At 38.6% G+C, this 16,225-nt stretch overlaps 1 protein-coding gene across 3 annotated transcripts in view; it reads left to right on the plus strand.

The window, feature by feature from the left end:
- Nucleotides 1–16,225, plus strand: part of SLCO5A1 (solute carrier organic anion transporter family member 5A1) — a gene marked incomplete at its 3' end in the record, with an annotated part of 119,519 nt that overhangs the window by 93,963 nt on the left and 9,331 nt on the right. For all 3 annotated transcript variants that reach the window (XM_082674912.1, XM_082674914.1, XM_082674913.1), the window contains one exon: nucleotides 1,613–1,811. In XM_082674912.1, the coding sequence (XP_082531038.1) occupies nucleotides 1,613–1,811 (199 nt within the window). The remainder of the gene's footprint in view (nucleotides 1–1,612; nucleotides 1,812–16,225) is intronic.

The following is a 16,225-nucleotide window of genomic DNA, read 5'->3' on the forward strand; positions in this document are numbered from 1 at the left end:
GATTCTAAGGTTCGTGGGGCAGGCGATATGACTAAATTTTTAGCTTTTTTTTTTTTACTGTGAAATATAATGCACACAGAAGTGCATTAATCAAAACTTAGATCACTTATATGTAGAACCTAAAATATAATACAGGGAATTCACTGGTGGTCCAGTGGTTAGGACTCCGCACTCTCACTGCAGGGAGCATGGGTTCGATTGCTGGTCAGGGAACTAAGATCCCACATGCCACGTGGCATGGCCAATATATATATATATGTGTGTGTGTGTGTATATATATATAATACAAATGAACTTAATGTACAAAACAGAAACAGACTTACAGACATAGAAAAGAAACATATGGTTACCAAAGGGGAAAGGGCAGGGAAGGGATAAATTAGGAATTTGGGATTAACATATAAACACTGCTATATATAAAGTAGATAAACAACAAGGTCCTATTGTATAGCACAGGGAACTATATTAAAAATCCTGTAATAAACAAAAACGGAAGAGAATATGAAAAAGAATATATATACATATGTATATAACTGATTCACTTAGCTGTACACCTGAAACTAACACAACATTGTAAATCAACTAGACTTCAAAAAAAAAAAAACTTAGGGATAATGAATAATCATAAAGTGAACACTTGTGTAACTGCTGCCCAGGTCATGAAAAGGAGTATTTTCAGTCCTCCAGGAGCCCCCTGTATCCTTTCCAGATCCCACCCATCCCCCTACTATCTTTTCTTCATAGTTGCACTACCTATGTATTCATTTCTAAACAAATCATTTAGTTTTACCTGTTTTTGACCTTTATACAGTCAGATCATGTTTTCTGTTGTGTTTTACTTCCTTTATTCAACATTGTGTTTGTATGTGATTACGTGTCCTCATTTTTATTATTGTATCGCAGCATTTCATTACATGAATTTACTGCATGTAATGTATCTATTAATGGATGTTTGGTTTATTTCCAGTTTGGGGCTATTATGGTGTTTCAGATATCTTATACACTTCTTTTGTTCCCCATGTGCATGAATTTCCTCAGGGTATAGATCCAGGAATGGAACTGCCTGTCACAGGGTGTATATATCTTCAACTCTACCAGATAATGCTAAACTGTCTTTCAAAGTGTCTGTCGCAATTTACATCCCACCAGCCTTGTAGAGGGTGCCCATTGCTCTGTATCTTTGCCAATATGTGGTATTGTCAGACTTTTCCACTTTTACTGACATGGTTGGCATGGAGTAGTATTTCACTGCGGCTTTAATTTGTGTTTCTCTCTTAGTAAGGAGGCTGAACACCTTTCTGAGTTAATGGGTCAGCTGAATTTCCTCCTAAGTGAAGCCCCATTTAAGTTTTGCTCACTCTCTCATGGGTTGCTTGTCTTTATTTTATGGCTTTGAAAGTTCTTGCACATTCTGGATATGAGTCCTTTGTTGGCTGTATGTGTTGAAAATAAGCTATACTATAAAATCACAAACATTAAAGATTTATTGATTATAGTGTTTTTAAAATTCTTTCCCTTCGCACTAATAAGTAAGTAGAAACAGGATAATTAGACAATAAATAATAGTATACATTCCTTCAGATTAATCCTGTCCTTCCCTTCTTCTCTCCAGGCGTCATCATCGTCCCCAGTGCCGGAGTTGGGATTGTCCTTGGAGGCTACATCATAAAAAAATTGAAACTTGGTGCGAGGGAATCTGCAAAACTAGCGATGATCTGCAGTGGTGTGTCTTTACTGTGCTTTTCAACCCTGTTTATTGTTGGATGTGAAAGTATCAATCTAGGTGGCATAAACATCCCGTATACAACAGGGTAAGTATCTTGGAAGAGGCGTCTCATCTCATCCTGGTCATGATTGAAGTGCGCAGCTCTGCGGTGTTTGGATCCCACGGTTCGGCTTGCGTCCCTCCCTCCATGCGGGGCTCACTACGTCTGCGTTTCTGTCCCGGTAGAGCTGCACTCTCTTGGGCAGAGGCCTCCGTCTCTCTGTTGTCTGTGTCCCTTTTGACCCTTGCAACGTCTCCCATGACATTTGGGTTACAGTACGTGAGGAGGAAATGCTAGTTGGCTTAATGAAAACTGTTCTTCTTTTTTTTAATGTAATGTTTTGAATAGATAGTACATTCACACAGTTTCAAACCAAAGTTCAATGAAAATACAGTGTGTCTCAAGGCCTCCACCCCACTTCTCCCCAAAGACAAACCAGGGAACCGCTTTAATTCATCTCTTGTGTACCCTTCCAAGGATGTTCCTTATACAAGAAACTATGAATGTGTATTTTCAGTGTTTTCTGTTTTATATCCAAAAGGTAGCATTCTATACATTCTTTTCTTTTTTATTTATTTATTTATCTATCTATCTATTTATTTATTTATGACTGTGTTGGGTCTTCGTTGCTGCGCACGGGCTTTCTCTAGTGGCGGCGAGCGGGGGTTACTCTTCGTTGCGGTGCGCGCGCTTCTCATTGCGGTGGCTTCTCTTGTTGCAGAGCACGGGCTCTAGGCACGCAGGCTTCAGTAGTTGTGGCTCGTGGGCTCAGTAGTTGTGGCTCGCGGGCTTAGCTGCTCCGCGGCATGTGGGATCTTCCCGGACCAGGGCTCAAACCTGTGTCCCCTGCAATGGCAGGTGGATTCTTAACCACTGCACCACCAGGGAAGTCCCTATACATTCTTTTCTGAGCTTTTTTTTTTTTTTATGTAACGATCTGGGGTGGAAACTTTCTGTCACAATAATAATAATGATGGTGATGTTCAAAGCGTAGCTAACCCTTATATTAACACTAGTGCATGCCAAGCATTCTTCTAAATGCTTTACAGATATTAACTCATTAACCCTCATAACAAGCCTAATCAGGTAGGTACTATTATTATTCTGATTTTACAGAGGGCAAAACCGAGATATGGCTGACACGTATCAGTATATACATCCGTTCAGGCTGCTGTAAGCGAACACCATAGACTAGATGGCTTAGAACAACAGAAGTTTATTTCTCACAATTCCGGAGGCTGGGAAGTCCAAGATCAAGGTGCTAGCAGATTCGGTGTCTTGTGAGGCCCTGCTCTTTGGATCATAAATGGCTGTCTCTGGCTGTGTCCTCACATGGTGGGGGTGAGGCATCTCCCTAGGATCCTTTCTGTAAGGGCACTAATCCCATTCATAAGGGCTTCACCTTCATGACCCAGTCACCTCCCAAAGGCCCCAAACTCCAAGTACCATCACGTTTGGGGTTAGCTTTCAACATGTGAATTTTTCATGGACCCAAACATTTAGTCTATTGACCTAGAGATCACGGGCAAGGATTACACAAGAAACATGTGTAAAGCTCTCCGCTCTCCTGGCACACAGCAAGTGCTCAGTGATAGTTAGCTATTGTTATTAGTCATCACTAATCCATTAAGAACAATTTCTATCAAATTATTTTTACTACAATTGGAAAACATAAATAGAATATTAAAAATTAGTAAGAAAAACCAGCAGTCTCCTGACCCTGCTTCCCAGGGGCAATAATTTAAAATTCTTTTTAGCTATCTCTTCTGGTATTTACCTCTATATTTTTAAAGCATACTGTATAAATTAACCAAATGAAGACATTATTTATGACTTCCTGTCTTAGTCAATGAGGAGTCTAGCATTTGCTTCACAAGTTGTGCTCAAATCCTTTTCTGATATTTTCATGGTATGGTTATGACAGTATTGTTAGCAGCTGAGGCACAAGTACTGTATCGTGATTAGATTTCCTCCTTTGTACAGCAGTGATTTTCCTGGAATTAAATCACTACCTTGTTTTCATTTCCTTTGTTTTCTTTGAGTCTGCTTCTGTCTTCCCTTATCCTCTAAGGGCTCAAGAAATCTCAATATGACTTTTCACCCGTCCGATGAACTCAGGATTCCATTTCCCCACCCCTTGGAGTCATCTGTATGGGAGCCCTCTGGGCCTGCTGCCCCGCTGTTGCCCCAGGAATCTCACTTGCCTCTCTCTGTGCTGATCCTTCGTTTCTGTGGATGCCTCTTTTTTGGCTTCCTCCCCCATTTTGCTAGAGCACATCCTCCAGTAGCTACAGGAAGGCTGTCAAGGCTGTTACCTTTTTTTTTTGGAGATTTTTCATGAAATAGCCTCTTTTTTTTTTTTTTTTTTTTTAACAATTACATTTGATTGCCAAATTGGCTGGGTTAAGAACTTTGGACTGGATGAATCATTTTCACTAAAAAATTTAAAGTTTTCACTCCATTTTTGTCTAATTTCTAATGCTCTTGTGGGAATTCTGGTCTTTCTTTTTCCCAATCCTTTGTATGTGCCCTACTTTTCCTTCCTGGGAGTTTCCATTTATTCCCACTATTCCCAAATTTCACCACAATACACTTTTTTTTTCCTCTGAGCACTTGATGAACTTTTAATGTCTGGAGACCATGTCTTTTGTTTCCATTTTAACTTTTTAAAAAAATGTAATTGTTGTTATTTTCTCTCCACAGTTTTTTTTCTCCTATCTCCTTCATTGATTCTCTACTTTTCTTATTCTTTATAAACTATTTTATATCTCATTATGCCTTGTCATTTAGTGGATCTCACTGTAGGGTAATTGCAGGGGGACAGCTGGCATTTTCATTGGGGTGCTCAGTGTCAGAACCTGAAGTCTTACCTTTGAGGTGCTTCAGTTCCTCAAGAGAAGGATGCTCCTATCTCCTGGCTTGGGCTGTGTTGTGGTGGGTTCAGGGTTGTAAGCCTAGCTGCTGACATTCTAGAGCTGGGAGTAGGGTGGTGGGTGGAAGAGGCTAGGGAGCTACTGTTCATTTTGCAAACTTTTACCAAATTCCTCTGTCATCATCCTAGCATCTTGCCAAAGGTCTCTTTCATGTGGTGCTCTTAAGTCCAGAGCCTTTGGTTCATTTTCTCCAGAAGATAGAGGGGGTGGAAGAAGTAGTCATCTACTAAGTAGGGTGGGGAAGGGAACCTGCTTAAAATTGTATCATATTTGGACCATGACTTTCTTGTGGTGTTTGTCCTTGAGTTCCAAAGGCCTGTTCTTTCTCCTACTACTGGCGTTTATCTTGTCCATATGTATATTTAAGTTCTCATTATACTTTCTGTTTTATTGAATTCTTTTTTCCTGAAACTCTCCATAATTTTGCTTCAATTGGATTGGTTGCTCTTTTGCATAACTTATATCCTGGAACTTCCTTTCATAGATCTCAATTGTATCCACTAGGTTTTGTCTGTGTAGTTATTTATTTGTTAACTCCTCATTTTGCCAGAAAAAATCCTTGGACAACTTCCTAGGGAAGGGTTCATGGAAAGAGAAGCTGTCTGAAACCGTTAAGTGTATTAAAATGTCTTTATTCTTCTTTCACATTTAAATGATAGTTGGAGTGGGTATAGAATTATAGGTTAAACATTTGTTTTTCTGAGAACTTGGAAACCATTGCTTTGTCATCTAGTGTTTAATGTTGCAGATACTTAAATCAAATTTAATTTCAGTCTGAGTTCTCATTTCTCCGTTACCAACTGTATTTGGAAGTTTTGAGGATATTTTTTATTCAAGGTGTTCTGAAATTCCATAAGGAATGCTCTTCCCTCCGATTTTGTCTTGGCTGGACTCCTCCAATGTCACTTTCTCGGAGAGATTTTCCCTTTCTGCCCAATATAAGGGAGCCCACTCTCCCCTCATTCTTTATTACATCACCTCTTCAGTTTCCTTGTAGCACGTGCCACTATCTGAAATTGTCTTGCTTACTTGCTTTGCTCTTGTCTTTTGTCTCTAAGATACGAGCTCCTTGAGAACAGTTACTATAGCTGCCTACATAATAGTTGCAGCCCCGCCACCTACAACAAAGTTTGTTGTTGAATGAATGGACAGACACATGAATATCTTGGCCCAGGGCTTTGTTCATTCATTGTATTAGGCACTTTTGGTCTAACACGTATGTCCTTTTTTTTCTTTTAACCTCAGGGAGATTTTCTTCTACTATATCTTTACTCGTTCTCATCTTCATTTTCCCTATGTTCTCCAGGACGCCTGTTTTTCAGATGTTGGAACTTACAGACTCGTTACCTGTATGTTTAACTTGTTTTCTCATATTTTCTTTGCTATGAGAGATTTTTCCAAACTTACTTTTTTATTCTTTATGTAAATTTTAAATTTTGAAAATAATTTTTTCTTTGGCATTCTGAGTGTTCCCTTTTCCTAACGTCCTGCTGTTGTTTGAAAAGGAGTAATATCTTCTCAGATCTCTCTGCGCATATAATTCAGTTTTGTTTTTTTTTTTACTTTGTTTCTGTGTCTTACATTTTGTCATTTTAGTTGAAATGTCAATTTTTCTGTTCATTTACTCTGGGTTTTACAGGTTGACAAGACTCAGTTTAGCATCTGTAAGGTTATGTGTCCCTCTCCCCCACTCACCCCCCCCCCACCACACACAAGAACGAGGGAGTTTTATCCTTATTTGTCAACATCTAAGGTAGAAGCTTAGCTTTTACATTTTGTTCTGAATTCTTTAGAAGAGCTTTCTGATGAATTTCGGGGCTCTGAATTGGGGATGGAAGGGGTGGGTATGAGAGTGGAAGGGCCCACTGATACAGTCTTCTCTCCCTTAGGTCTCCAGTGAGTCGCATTGTTTTCAGCTTCCCAGTCACTTTTGCTCCCTGTTGCACCTGCTGGATTTGGATTCAGAGTCGTGTAGAGGTTCCATGGGGAAGGCTGGCTCTTCTCCAAGGTGGCATCTGCTCATTTCACATGCACCTTTGCCTGTCCACTTTTATTTTCATGGAGTCTGGTGTCGCTCTTTCCATTTCTCTTTGCCAGCTCGATTCATTTTCATTATACTCACTTTTATTTCAAGTGCCTTCTCAGAAGGGGTGGAACGCAGACTCCATGTCTTACCTGCTTTTAAACTGCAAGTCCCCTCAAGACTTCTAAAGCTTTTGCTTAACACCACATCGGTCTTGCCAATCCTGAATCAACTGATTCTGAACTCCCTAGCACTACTGGGAAAAAATTATATAATTGTGCTGATTTGCTCCATTACAAATTGATGAGTTCCAATCTTAGCAGGCCCTCGTCTTTGCTGAGCAATCCATTTACTTGGCCCTAGTCAGCTTCCTTTCCTATGCCTCATATTGGTCCATTAAAAAAAAAATCCTTTCTTCAAGTTTTTTTTGTCTTACCGTAGCTTGTTTTCTCTTGTCGGACAACCTCGTATTCCTTATTACTGAGAAAAAAGAGGTCCCAAGTAAGAATTCCTTGAATTTTTCTTCCCTCTCCCCTCAAAGATAGTATTATTTTCAAAGGCAAGTAATAGCGCCATCATTTTCTAGCTATGTGACCTTGTAAAAAATTATCTAATATTGTAAACTCTTGGTTTCCTCGTATATAAAATGACAATAATGTGAATCATACCTGGTTACAACTATAATTAAAGTAAAACACATGCGGTTGAAAGAATGAAAATAATGCAGAAGGGTAGAAAATGAAAAGTCAGTGTCTCCTTCCTCCATCCTCAATCTCCAGTTTGAAGCGTTTAAATATTATAAACAAATATTTGTAGCTTTGATTTTGAGGATTATGTAAGGGAAGGTTTTTGATATTTCCCAGCACAGAGTCTAACACTTAGTATATGTTGAAAAAAGTTAGTTTCTTGGCTTTACTCCCTTTCTAGATCATGCAAAGTGACTCTTTTTTCCTTTTTAAAAGATTAATGAATGTCTGGTATCCACCTCTGCACTGGGACATTACTTATATAGTGATGCTGAAACTAGTCAGGACTTGATGTAAATAAACATTGTAGTTATCTAAATCCATGACTTAGGGTACATTTCTTCTCAGTTAATTGTATTCAACAAAGAAAAGTTGATTAGGAGCGCCAGAGACTGCTGCAAGGATTCATTCATTCTAATATTTGCGGCCTGACTTCATCGAAGTTTATAAACTAGCAAAAGAAAAACCCAGTTTCCTTGGAGAATTCCTCTAGCTCCCCAGATACTTCTAGGAAGAGAGTTAAAATTGAATTAGTATAAACACTTTTGGGTGGTACAGCTGCACAGGTTTGACACTTTTAGAGTAGCAGTTACCTTTGTGTGAAGAATAATGGGGCCCTTTCTCCAAGCAGGGTATGGACTACATTTCAGCCTCTCCTTGCTCCCTTGCCTGGGTGCTCTTGTGCAGTGCACAACCTGTTCATCAGTACATGGTTGGCCTGCCTCATAAAAATGGTAGTTCTGCATGATTTTGATCCTTGCATGTAGGATTTTTCTCCTTTAAAGCTGATAAAGAGAGAGATGAAGGGAGTGGCAGTGAAGAAAGGAGCCTTTGTCAGACACCTGTTTGGCTCAGGTGTGGTGATTGGCACTCATGTATATCTTTTATATACACTGCTTACAACATCACTCCACTGTGTGTGTTATTAACCACATATTTCAGTTAAAGAAACTGAGGTTAGAGAGTAAATGATTTGCCCCAAGTCATCAGTTAATAACGAGTGGAACTGAATGAAACCCAGATTATCTATTTTAGAGTTTGTATCCTTTCTGAGTACTACACTGAGGTGCTGTTATACATTTTGTATTTTATATAAGCACACATCTAAGTGCACACACCACCTCCTTACTCAGAAAGCTATAGAGAATGCATCCATTTCTTTCAATAGTGCACTAATGTTTGGCCTTGCCAGTTTCTAGCTGTGTGAGTATGGGCAGATTAGTTAATCTTTCTGTGCTTGGTTTCTACATCTTTAGGGTAAGGATACTGATAGTATTGATCATGTTGAATTGCTGTGAAGATTGAATAAGGTACTTGGCAAATTCCTTAACCTCTCTGTGCCTCAATTTCCTCATCATTAAGATGGGCTAATAATAGTCTCTATCTCTTACAATTATAGAGAGGATAAAATGGAATAAAACCCACAGTAATAAGCAATTGTTAAATAACTATTTAATGTTATTTTTCTCATTTTAAATATGAGGAGAAAGAAATTCAGAGGGATCAAATAACTTGCTTAAAGTCACACAGCTAGAAAATGATAGAGCTAGGACTGGAACCCAGGTTTCTCTGATTTTGAAAGTAATGTTTTTAATTATTAAACTGTCCTGAAAGAAGAAAAGAAACACAAGGAAGAAAGCACAATATATAAGCCAATTCCACTTATGAAAGTGTGTGTGAGAAGCTCCAGGTTCCCCAGCATGGTGAATTTTCTGACATTAAAGGAGTTAATGACTAACCTGTCTCTGAATTAGCATCGAGGGCTCAAGAGACACCTAAGTGCCTGGGATGGGGTTGGGATGTTTTAGAAAGGTGACCTTTTCCTATTGAGCCAAAATGGAGTCACAGTTTTTTTGTAGAATGAACCTGATGTGTTATTAGTGGTTCCCTTAGAAAATTCAGATTTGATGGCCAAGATGTGGAGACAACCTAAAGGTCCATCAGCGGCTGAATGGATAAAGAAAATGTCATATATACATACAATGGAATAAGATTCAGCCTTCAAAAAGAAATTATGTAATATGCGACGAGATGGAGGAACGTTGAAGACATTATTCTAAGTGAAAGAAACTAGTCACAGAAAGACAAATACTGTATGATTCCTCTTATATGAAGTATCTAAAATAGTTAAATTCATAGAATCAAAGAGCAGAATGGTGGTTGCCAGGGTCTGGGGGAAGGGGGAAACATGGAGTGACTAATCAATGGAAACAACGTTTTAATAAAGTAAAATGAACAAGCTTTGATGTTGATGATGCCCAAAGGAGGCGTCTCCATTTCACAAAATGGCCTTGGACAGCCCTCCCCACTGCACAATATGTCAGATCTCCAGTTTCCTTTAGCTTCTGAATTTAGAGGGAGGTGTCTTTGTGAGGTAGGCAAACATTGACGATTGTGCCCAACTTTGAGCCTTAGGGTAATTGCTGGCAATTGAAACAGTAATATTAACTTGGTTTGGTCACTCAGTATAGATTACATTAAAGATTTATTCACTTCCCTTCAAAATAAATCTTTATTTTTCTAAAACAAAATAAAACAATAACAACAAAAAAGGTGACTAAGCGCTAGACATCTGCTGTACAACTTTGTGCCTGTAGTCAACAATACTGTACTGTACACTTGAAATTTTGTTAAGAGAGTAGATCTCGTGTTAAGTGTTCTAACTGCAATATGACAAAATTAAAGAAAAAAAATTCAGATTTGATTCTCCTAGCACCCACAATTTCCCTGCAGTTTTAATTAAGAAATGTGTTTTGCTTCCCCTCTGTGTCTGCCGAACTGTATTTCACACAGGTGTTTCCTAATCATTTTGTCAACAAAGGAGCCGGTGAAAACTGTAGCTTAAGCAATACTTTATATAAACACATTGTATAATGTGAGTTGTTTGCTCTTTACCTTCAAATAATTTTTTCAAATGGGGTTAAATCTGATGTCCATGTACAGAAGTTTTCAACAGTACTGTCTTGATAAATCATTTAATAATTCTAGCTTTATTATCTTTCATTCATCAAGTGTCATCTCTTTGAACTTAAACTAAAATCTATTATATCATCTTCTGATTTGGAGACTTGAGTTACTGGGTCAGAACTTTTCCAGGGATGATTTCCTGAGCTATGACATGACGAAGATGCATTTGCTCAGTTTTCTGAGAGCATTTTCGGCAATGACTGTGATCCACCCGTCCACTCGTCCAAAATCTCAGGGGTTGGGGTATTCTTCTCAAGTTACTTCTCTCAATATAGTTTTATTGTCCCAAGGCACTAAGACATAAATATTGTCTGTTAATTCAGACCTTTGCTGCAACTCACAAAGGTACATTTCATCATCTTTGTCACCACTTCTGAACTTGCCATCCTGCCAGTATTTAGATAGTATTCTAGTACCAGCCCTTGAGTGACTAGCATTTCTAGCCAGATCATTCCTAATTTCTCTAATTAAACCATTCCTGTCTTCTGTGTTTCACAGACAACTTAACCTTCTGAACGTTTTTTTTTTTCCTGTTTAATTTCTTTGGTGACATTCAAGATCTTTTATTTATTATAGGTATTACTAATTTTAAAGGCAATTCCTGAAAAGTAGAGAAAAGGTAGTTTACTTAAAGGATCTTAGTTATGTGTGTTTCTGGATTATCTTGGCTACTTTTATTAATAGACTTACAGTTCATTTCTAGCTGTAAGTATATGATTTGATCTATTTTTGGCTCTATTTGGGAGATACAAACAAAATTTGCTTTACTTCCTTTTTAGGAGTATCGAGGGGGTATAAAATATAAGCAAATTTTCTTTCCAGTGAGTTTTAAGTTTTGTAACTGAGATCTAAACAAATTACAGGAACTCTGTAAAACTATACAATATCTGTTTAAACACAGTAAGCCTTGAACCTATATTATTAAACTCGGGGCCAAATTTGCCATTCATATTAACATAGTCAATAGAAAATGTTCATCATATAATGTTAGCAGGAAAAATAGAATTTAGAACACTGTGAAATCTTGATAACAATATGTTAACTTTAATTTATATGCATATTGAAAAAAGAGCAAAGGGAAGTAAATATACTAAAAGCATAATGGTGGATATTCCTGGATTGTAGCATTACTGTGTGAGTTTAATTTGACTTTTTAGTCCTTTTGTATTTTCCAAATTTTCTACAATGAATATGTATTACTTTAAAAATAAAGGCATTTCAAGACGTTGTTCAAGGGACACATCATTTTATTAAAAATGATTCTGGATTTAAAGAGACGGTTTGTATTAGTTGTAGGTTATTATATGTAAATTTCAAGTTATATCTGGTTTGAATTTGTTGACTACAAAGCTAAAGGAAGCTTTAACAGTAAAAAGAATGATTGGATGCAGTAACCGTAACGTTCATGAGTATAGTCCTGGGGAACCCTACGCTATCCCATGAGTTATTACATACTCCCCTGTGTTGATCATGCTTATCTCCGCTCATGTAGGCAGGAGGGGCGTTGACAGCCATTAACTGTTAGGTTGTTAAGGTCATACAGCTTCTAAATGGTAGGCCTGCAACTGGACCCTCATCTAGTTTTCTGACTGTTCTCTATATGAGTAAATAAGAAAATGACATCTTCCTTTTTGAAAAGAAAATCATCATGAAGGCCTTTTGTGCTCTTTGTGATTGTGACTGTGTTACTTTTATTCCTTCCTGCTTCTGCCCTGTGTAGATAAAGAAAACACATCAGTATCTTCGTGCCTTTTATGTGCTAGGAACTCGCTGGGCGCTGGGTATCCATTTACTTATCTAATCCTCCCATCAACCCTGCGATATAGATATTCTGGTCTCTGTTTTACAACACAAGTGAAGTCTCTCTAGATTTGTTCATGGCACTGGTGAATTGTAGATATGGAATTGAACCCACTCTTTTTATTTATTTATTTATTTTTTTATTTGTGGTCGCGCTGAGTGGCTTGCAGAATCTTAGTTCCCCGACCAGGGATTGAACCTGGGCCCTCAGCCGTGAAAGCACAGAGTCCTAAACACTGGACCACCAGGGAATTCCCTGAACCCGCTCTCTCTGACTCTAATGCTCAGCACAGTGAGAGGTGAGTGCCAGGAAAGCTGCATTAGAGGAAGAAAAAGGAGGAGGGAGAGCACACAGAAGACTCAAGGGAAACCATGGCCAATTACACAAAGTGGGTGCGCTGCCGTAGGCGTTTAAGGGGACACACTATGGAGACAGATATAACTGGGTTTAAATCCCTGATTCTTACTAGTTCTGTGAACTTTAACAGTACCTATCTTAACCTCTCAGATATTCAGTTTCATTATCTGAAAGTTGGAGACACAGCCATAATAATTTTAATTCTCATGAGGAATACATGAGGTAACTTCTATAGAGATCTCAGTGCACAAGTCCTGGATTGAAATTAGGACTATGTAAATGTTAGTCCTAAATGATAATGATGATGATGATGATGATGATAGTAGTATTATTTATAAACCTGAAGTTGCACAGCTATATCTGGCCAAGGAAGGGCTTTAATATAAAGCCAAGGATTTAAGCGGAATTAAAAAGAAACATTCTAATTGAAGTCTTCTTAAAGACTGAGATAGATTGATAAAAATTTAAGAAATTATGAGAAAGATACCATTTTTTTTAGTTGATTAGTATATTTTGCCTGAAAGGTTTTTGTTGCGTGGGTCATAGTCTTTTAATCCATGTGGCTTGAATATAAGACGTGTGGATCCCTATTTGTCATATCTCTTAGTAAGGAGAAAATTAACAGGAGGCAGAAAGAAGGTTAAGGGGCTCCTCTTTGATTTGTGGAAACCAGTAGAAGTGTGTCAGTTGGGGAAGTCCAAGCGTTCTTTAGGTTTTGGGGTGGGGTGATGTGACACAATTGTGTGTGTGTGTGTGTGTGTGTGTGTGTGTGCGAGAATATGTGTGTGATTTGAGAGCAACTGTATCCTTACATACCCAGCTGTAATAGCTCCATGGTAGAGATTTTTCCTTATGTTAAACCTCAATCTGTTTTATTGTTGTATGTTACTTTAAATAAACATTGATCCTTAAGCAATTGATTTAATGAAGATTAGGCAGCAAGCTCGCTCTTCTTCCCTTTTCTGTTCATTTTGGTCTCCCCATGGCTGGTTTCCTTAAAGCCTCAATGATTGTGGGGCATGTCATTACACCTTTCATAGTTTCCTAGGCTTGAAAATCAGTAAGCTGTACTAGTTAACCTCAGAGACTCCTCCCGTCTCTCTAATCCTATAATTCCATGGTATTTATAGTAACATGTCATGTGTGACCTAGGTTTACAGCTTGGACCATGTAGTTACAAGGCATTTGTTAGTGAGTCATTGTTCCTGTCATGGAAAGAACACCTACATGGACATTGAGTTAACATGAACCTCTTGTTTGCAAGGCTAACTTGTCAGTAATGTTTTCATTTATTAGAAAGGTGATGTACTGTCCCTTTGCACAGGGATGAGTGTGGTGTACTGCAGTCCTTGTAAATTTTGTACTCCCATGATGGTCTTAGCTCAGGCTCATGAGAGGTTGCTTGGAGTGACTCAGATTTAAACACTCGCACTATTATTCTAATCCAGTCTGTCTTCTGGAGCGTGAGTGATAGTCAAACAAGACGTTATTATTCTTAAAAATAATTTTTTTTTAAATCAGCGCAACGTAAAGGATTAACTGTGTCAGCATCTTTCCTTTTTTTGTGCAACTATGGCCTTTTTCCCGAATGACATTTTCCATAAATGCCTCTGTCTTTTCACTGCTATTTATATTTGTTGCTTGTTTTGATTTTCTTAGAACTTTCCATATGGTATCATTTCTTTGTATCAGACACCATGATCTCATGAGAAAAGCGAGCATACCCAAGGGTGACCTGGGACTGTACCTTTGTTTCCAGAACGCAGGAAGACGATTGCCTTCCTGTCATTGATGTGTGCTCTGAGCATCTGTTGGCATTCTCTTTAGATTCCTTTCTCTTGAGTGGACATACCCATAAAGGAGAGGTATTTGAAGTATGTGGCCGTCATAAATGAATATGAAGCATGCTGTTAATAGGAAACTCCGTGTAACTTTTAAACATGCATAGTAAAGACCCTATTGTATGGATTTGAAGCGTGTCAGTTTTAGTGACTAAGCACGCAGGCATATAAGTCCCTTTTATTTGGTCATGGCTTGCAGTTTGGTTTTTGCAGAACTATTGAAGATAATAGTAATTCACACAGAATACTCTTCATGTGATATCAATTAAAATAGCACTAATTGGGACTTCCCTGGTGGTCCAGTGGTTGAGAATCTGCCTTCCAATGCAGGGTTTGCGGGTTCGATCCTTGGCTGGGGAACAAAGATCCCACTTGCCGCGGGGCCACTAAGCCCGTGCGCCACAACTAAAGAGCCCACAGGCTGCAACTAAGACCCAACGCAGCCAGAAAAAAAATAAATAAATTAATAAATAAATATTTTGTAAAAATAGCACCAGTCAGCCTCATAATGAATCATTTGGCTTCCTTAGACGTCCATTTCATCATCCTTGGAATGTGGAAATAGGTCTAGAACAGGGTTTCTCAGACTCAGTATATCGAGATTTGGGTCAGTTAATGCCTTATCCTGGGGAGGGGCTCTTCTGTGTATTGTTGGACTTTTAGAAGCAGCCCTGGCCTCTACCCACTAGATGCCAGTAGCATCCCTTTAGTTGTGACAAAAAAAAATGTCTCCTGACGTTGCCGAAATTGCTGCCCCTGTGAGAACTACCGGTCCCGAATCACATTTTAAAGGTATATTCAATTTATTTATTTATTTGGCTGCATTGGGTCTTCGTTGCTGTGCGCAGGCTTTCTCTAACTATCAAATGGTATGATTCTAAGAGTTGGTGAATATAATAATTATGAGAGTCTTGTGACAGTTTCTTCTGTGGAGGGATATGAATGAAGAATAGAGTTTATTTTCCTTTTGCCTCTTTGGAAGTCTTTCTTGGTAAGGTTTAAATACTGCTGTGAACTTGTTCCTTCCATTAAAATTCGATGACTCAGTTATCAACGTGTGACAGAGGACACAGGAGAAAAGCCTTTGAACAAACAACACTTTATGTTTATGGATTTAATACATATGGTTGGGATGGACTAGGCTACTGGGTGAGTGGTTACTCAACATAGTCATTAAAGGTAAGTCCTGGAACATAACAGACATTCCAAAATATCTGCTGAATGGAGGGAGGATGGTAGTTGGACAGGTGAATGAAGGATCTGCTATTGCCAGTTCATGAGGCTTTAGGAAGGGTACGTCATCAGTGACACCTAAAAATGATGGTCATGAAAGCAAAAGAAGGAGGTCATTGGATGTGAGCATTCAGAGCCCCTTTCATCCTTCCATGATTCCCTCCGGGTACCTGCCTGCCTCTGTCTTTCCATAGCCATTTCCTTAAATCTCTCTCTCAGGCCCTATATCCTTACTTGCCTGCCCTCCCCACCTTTTTTAGATTTTTTGGATGTGGACCATTTTTAAAGTCTCTATTGAATTTGGTACAATACTGCTTCTGTTTTATGTTTTGGTCTTTTGGCCACGAGGCATGTGGGATCTTAGTTCCCCAACCAGGGATCAAACCCGCACCCCCTGCATTAGAAGTGCAGAGTCCTAACCACTGGACTGCCAGGGAAGTCCCTTTTCCCCCTTTTATATTTCTTGCCTGAACTGATTTTATTAGAGTTTAAAATATTGTATCACTTCTTTGAATCAGACACCATGATCTCATGAAAAAATGGAACCCATCACGTTTG

The sequence above is a fragment of the Grampus griseus genome, assembly GCF_964374135.1.
Source record: "Grampus griseus genome assembly, chromosome: 17".
NCBI classification, from domain to species: domain Eukaryota; kingdom Metazoa; phylum Chordata; class Mammalia; order Artiodactyla; family Delphinidae; genus Grampus; species Grampus griseus.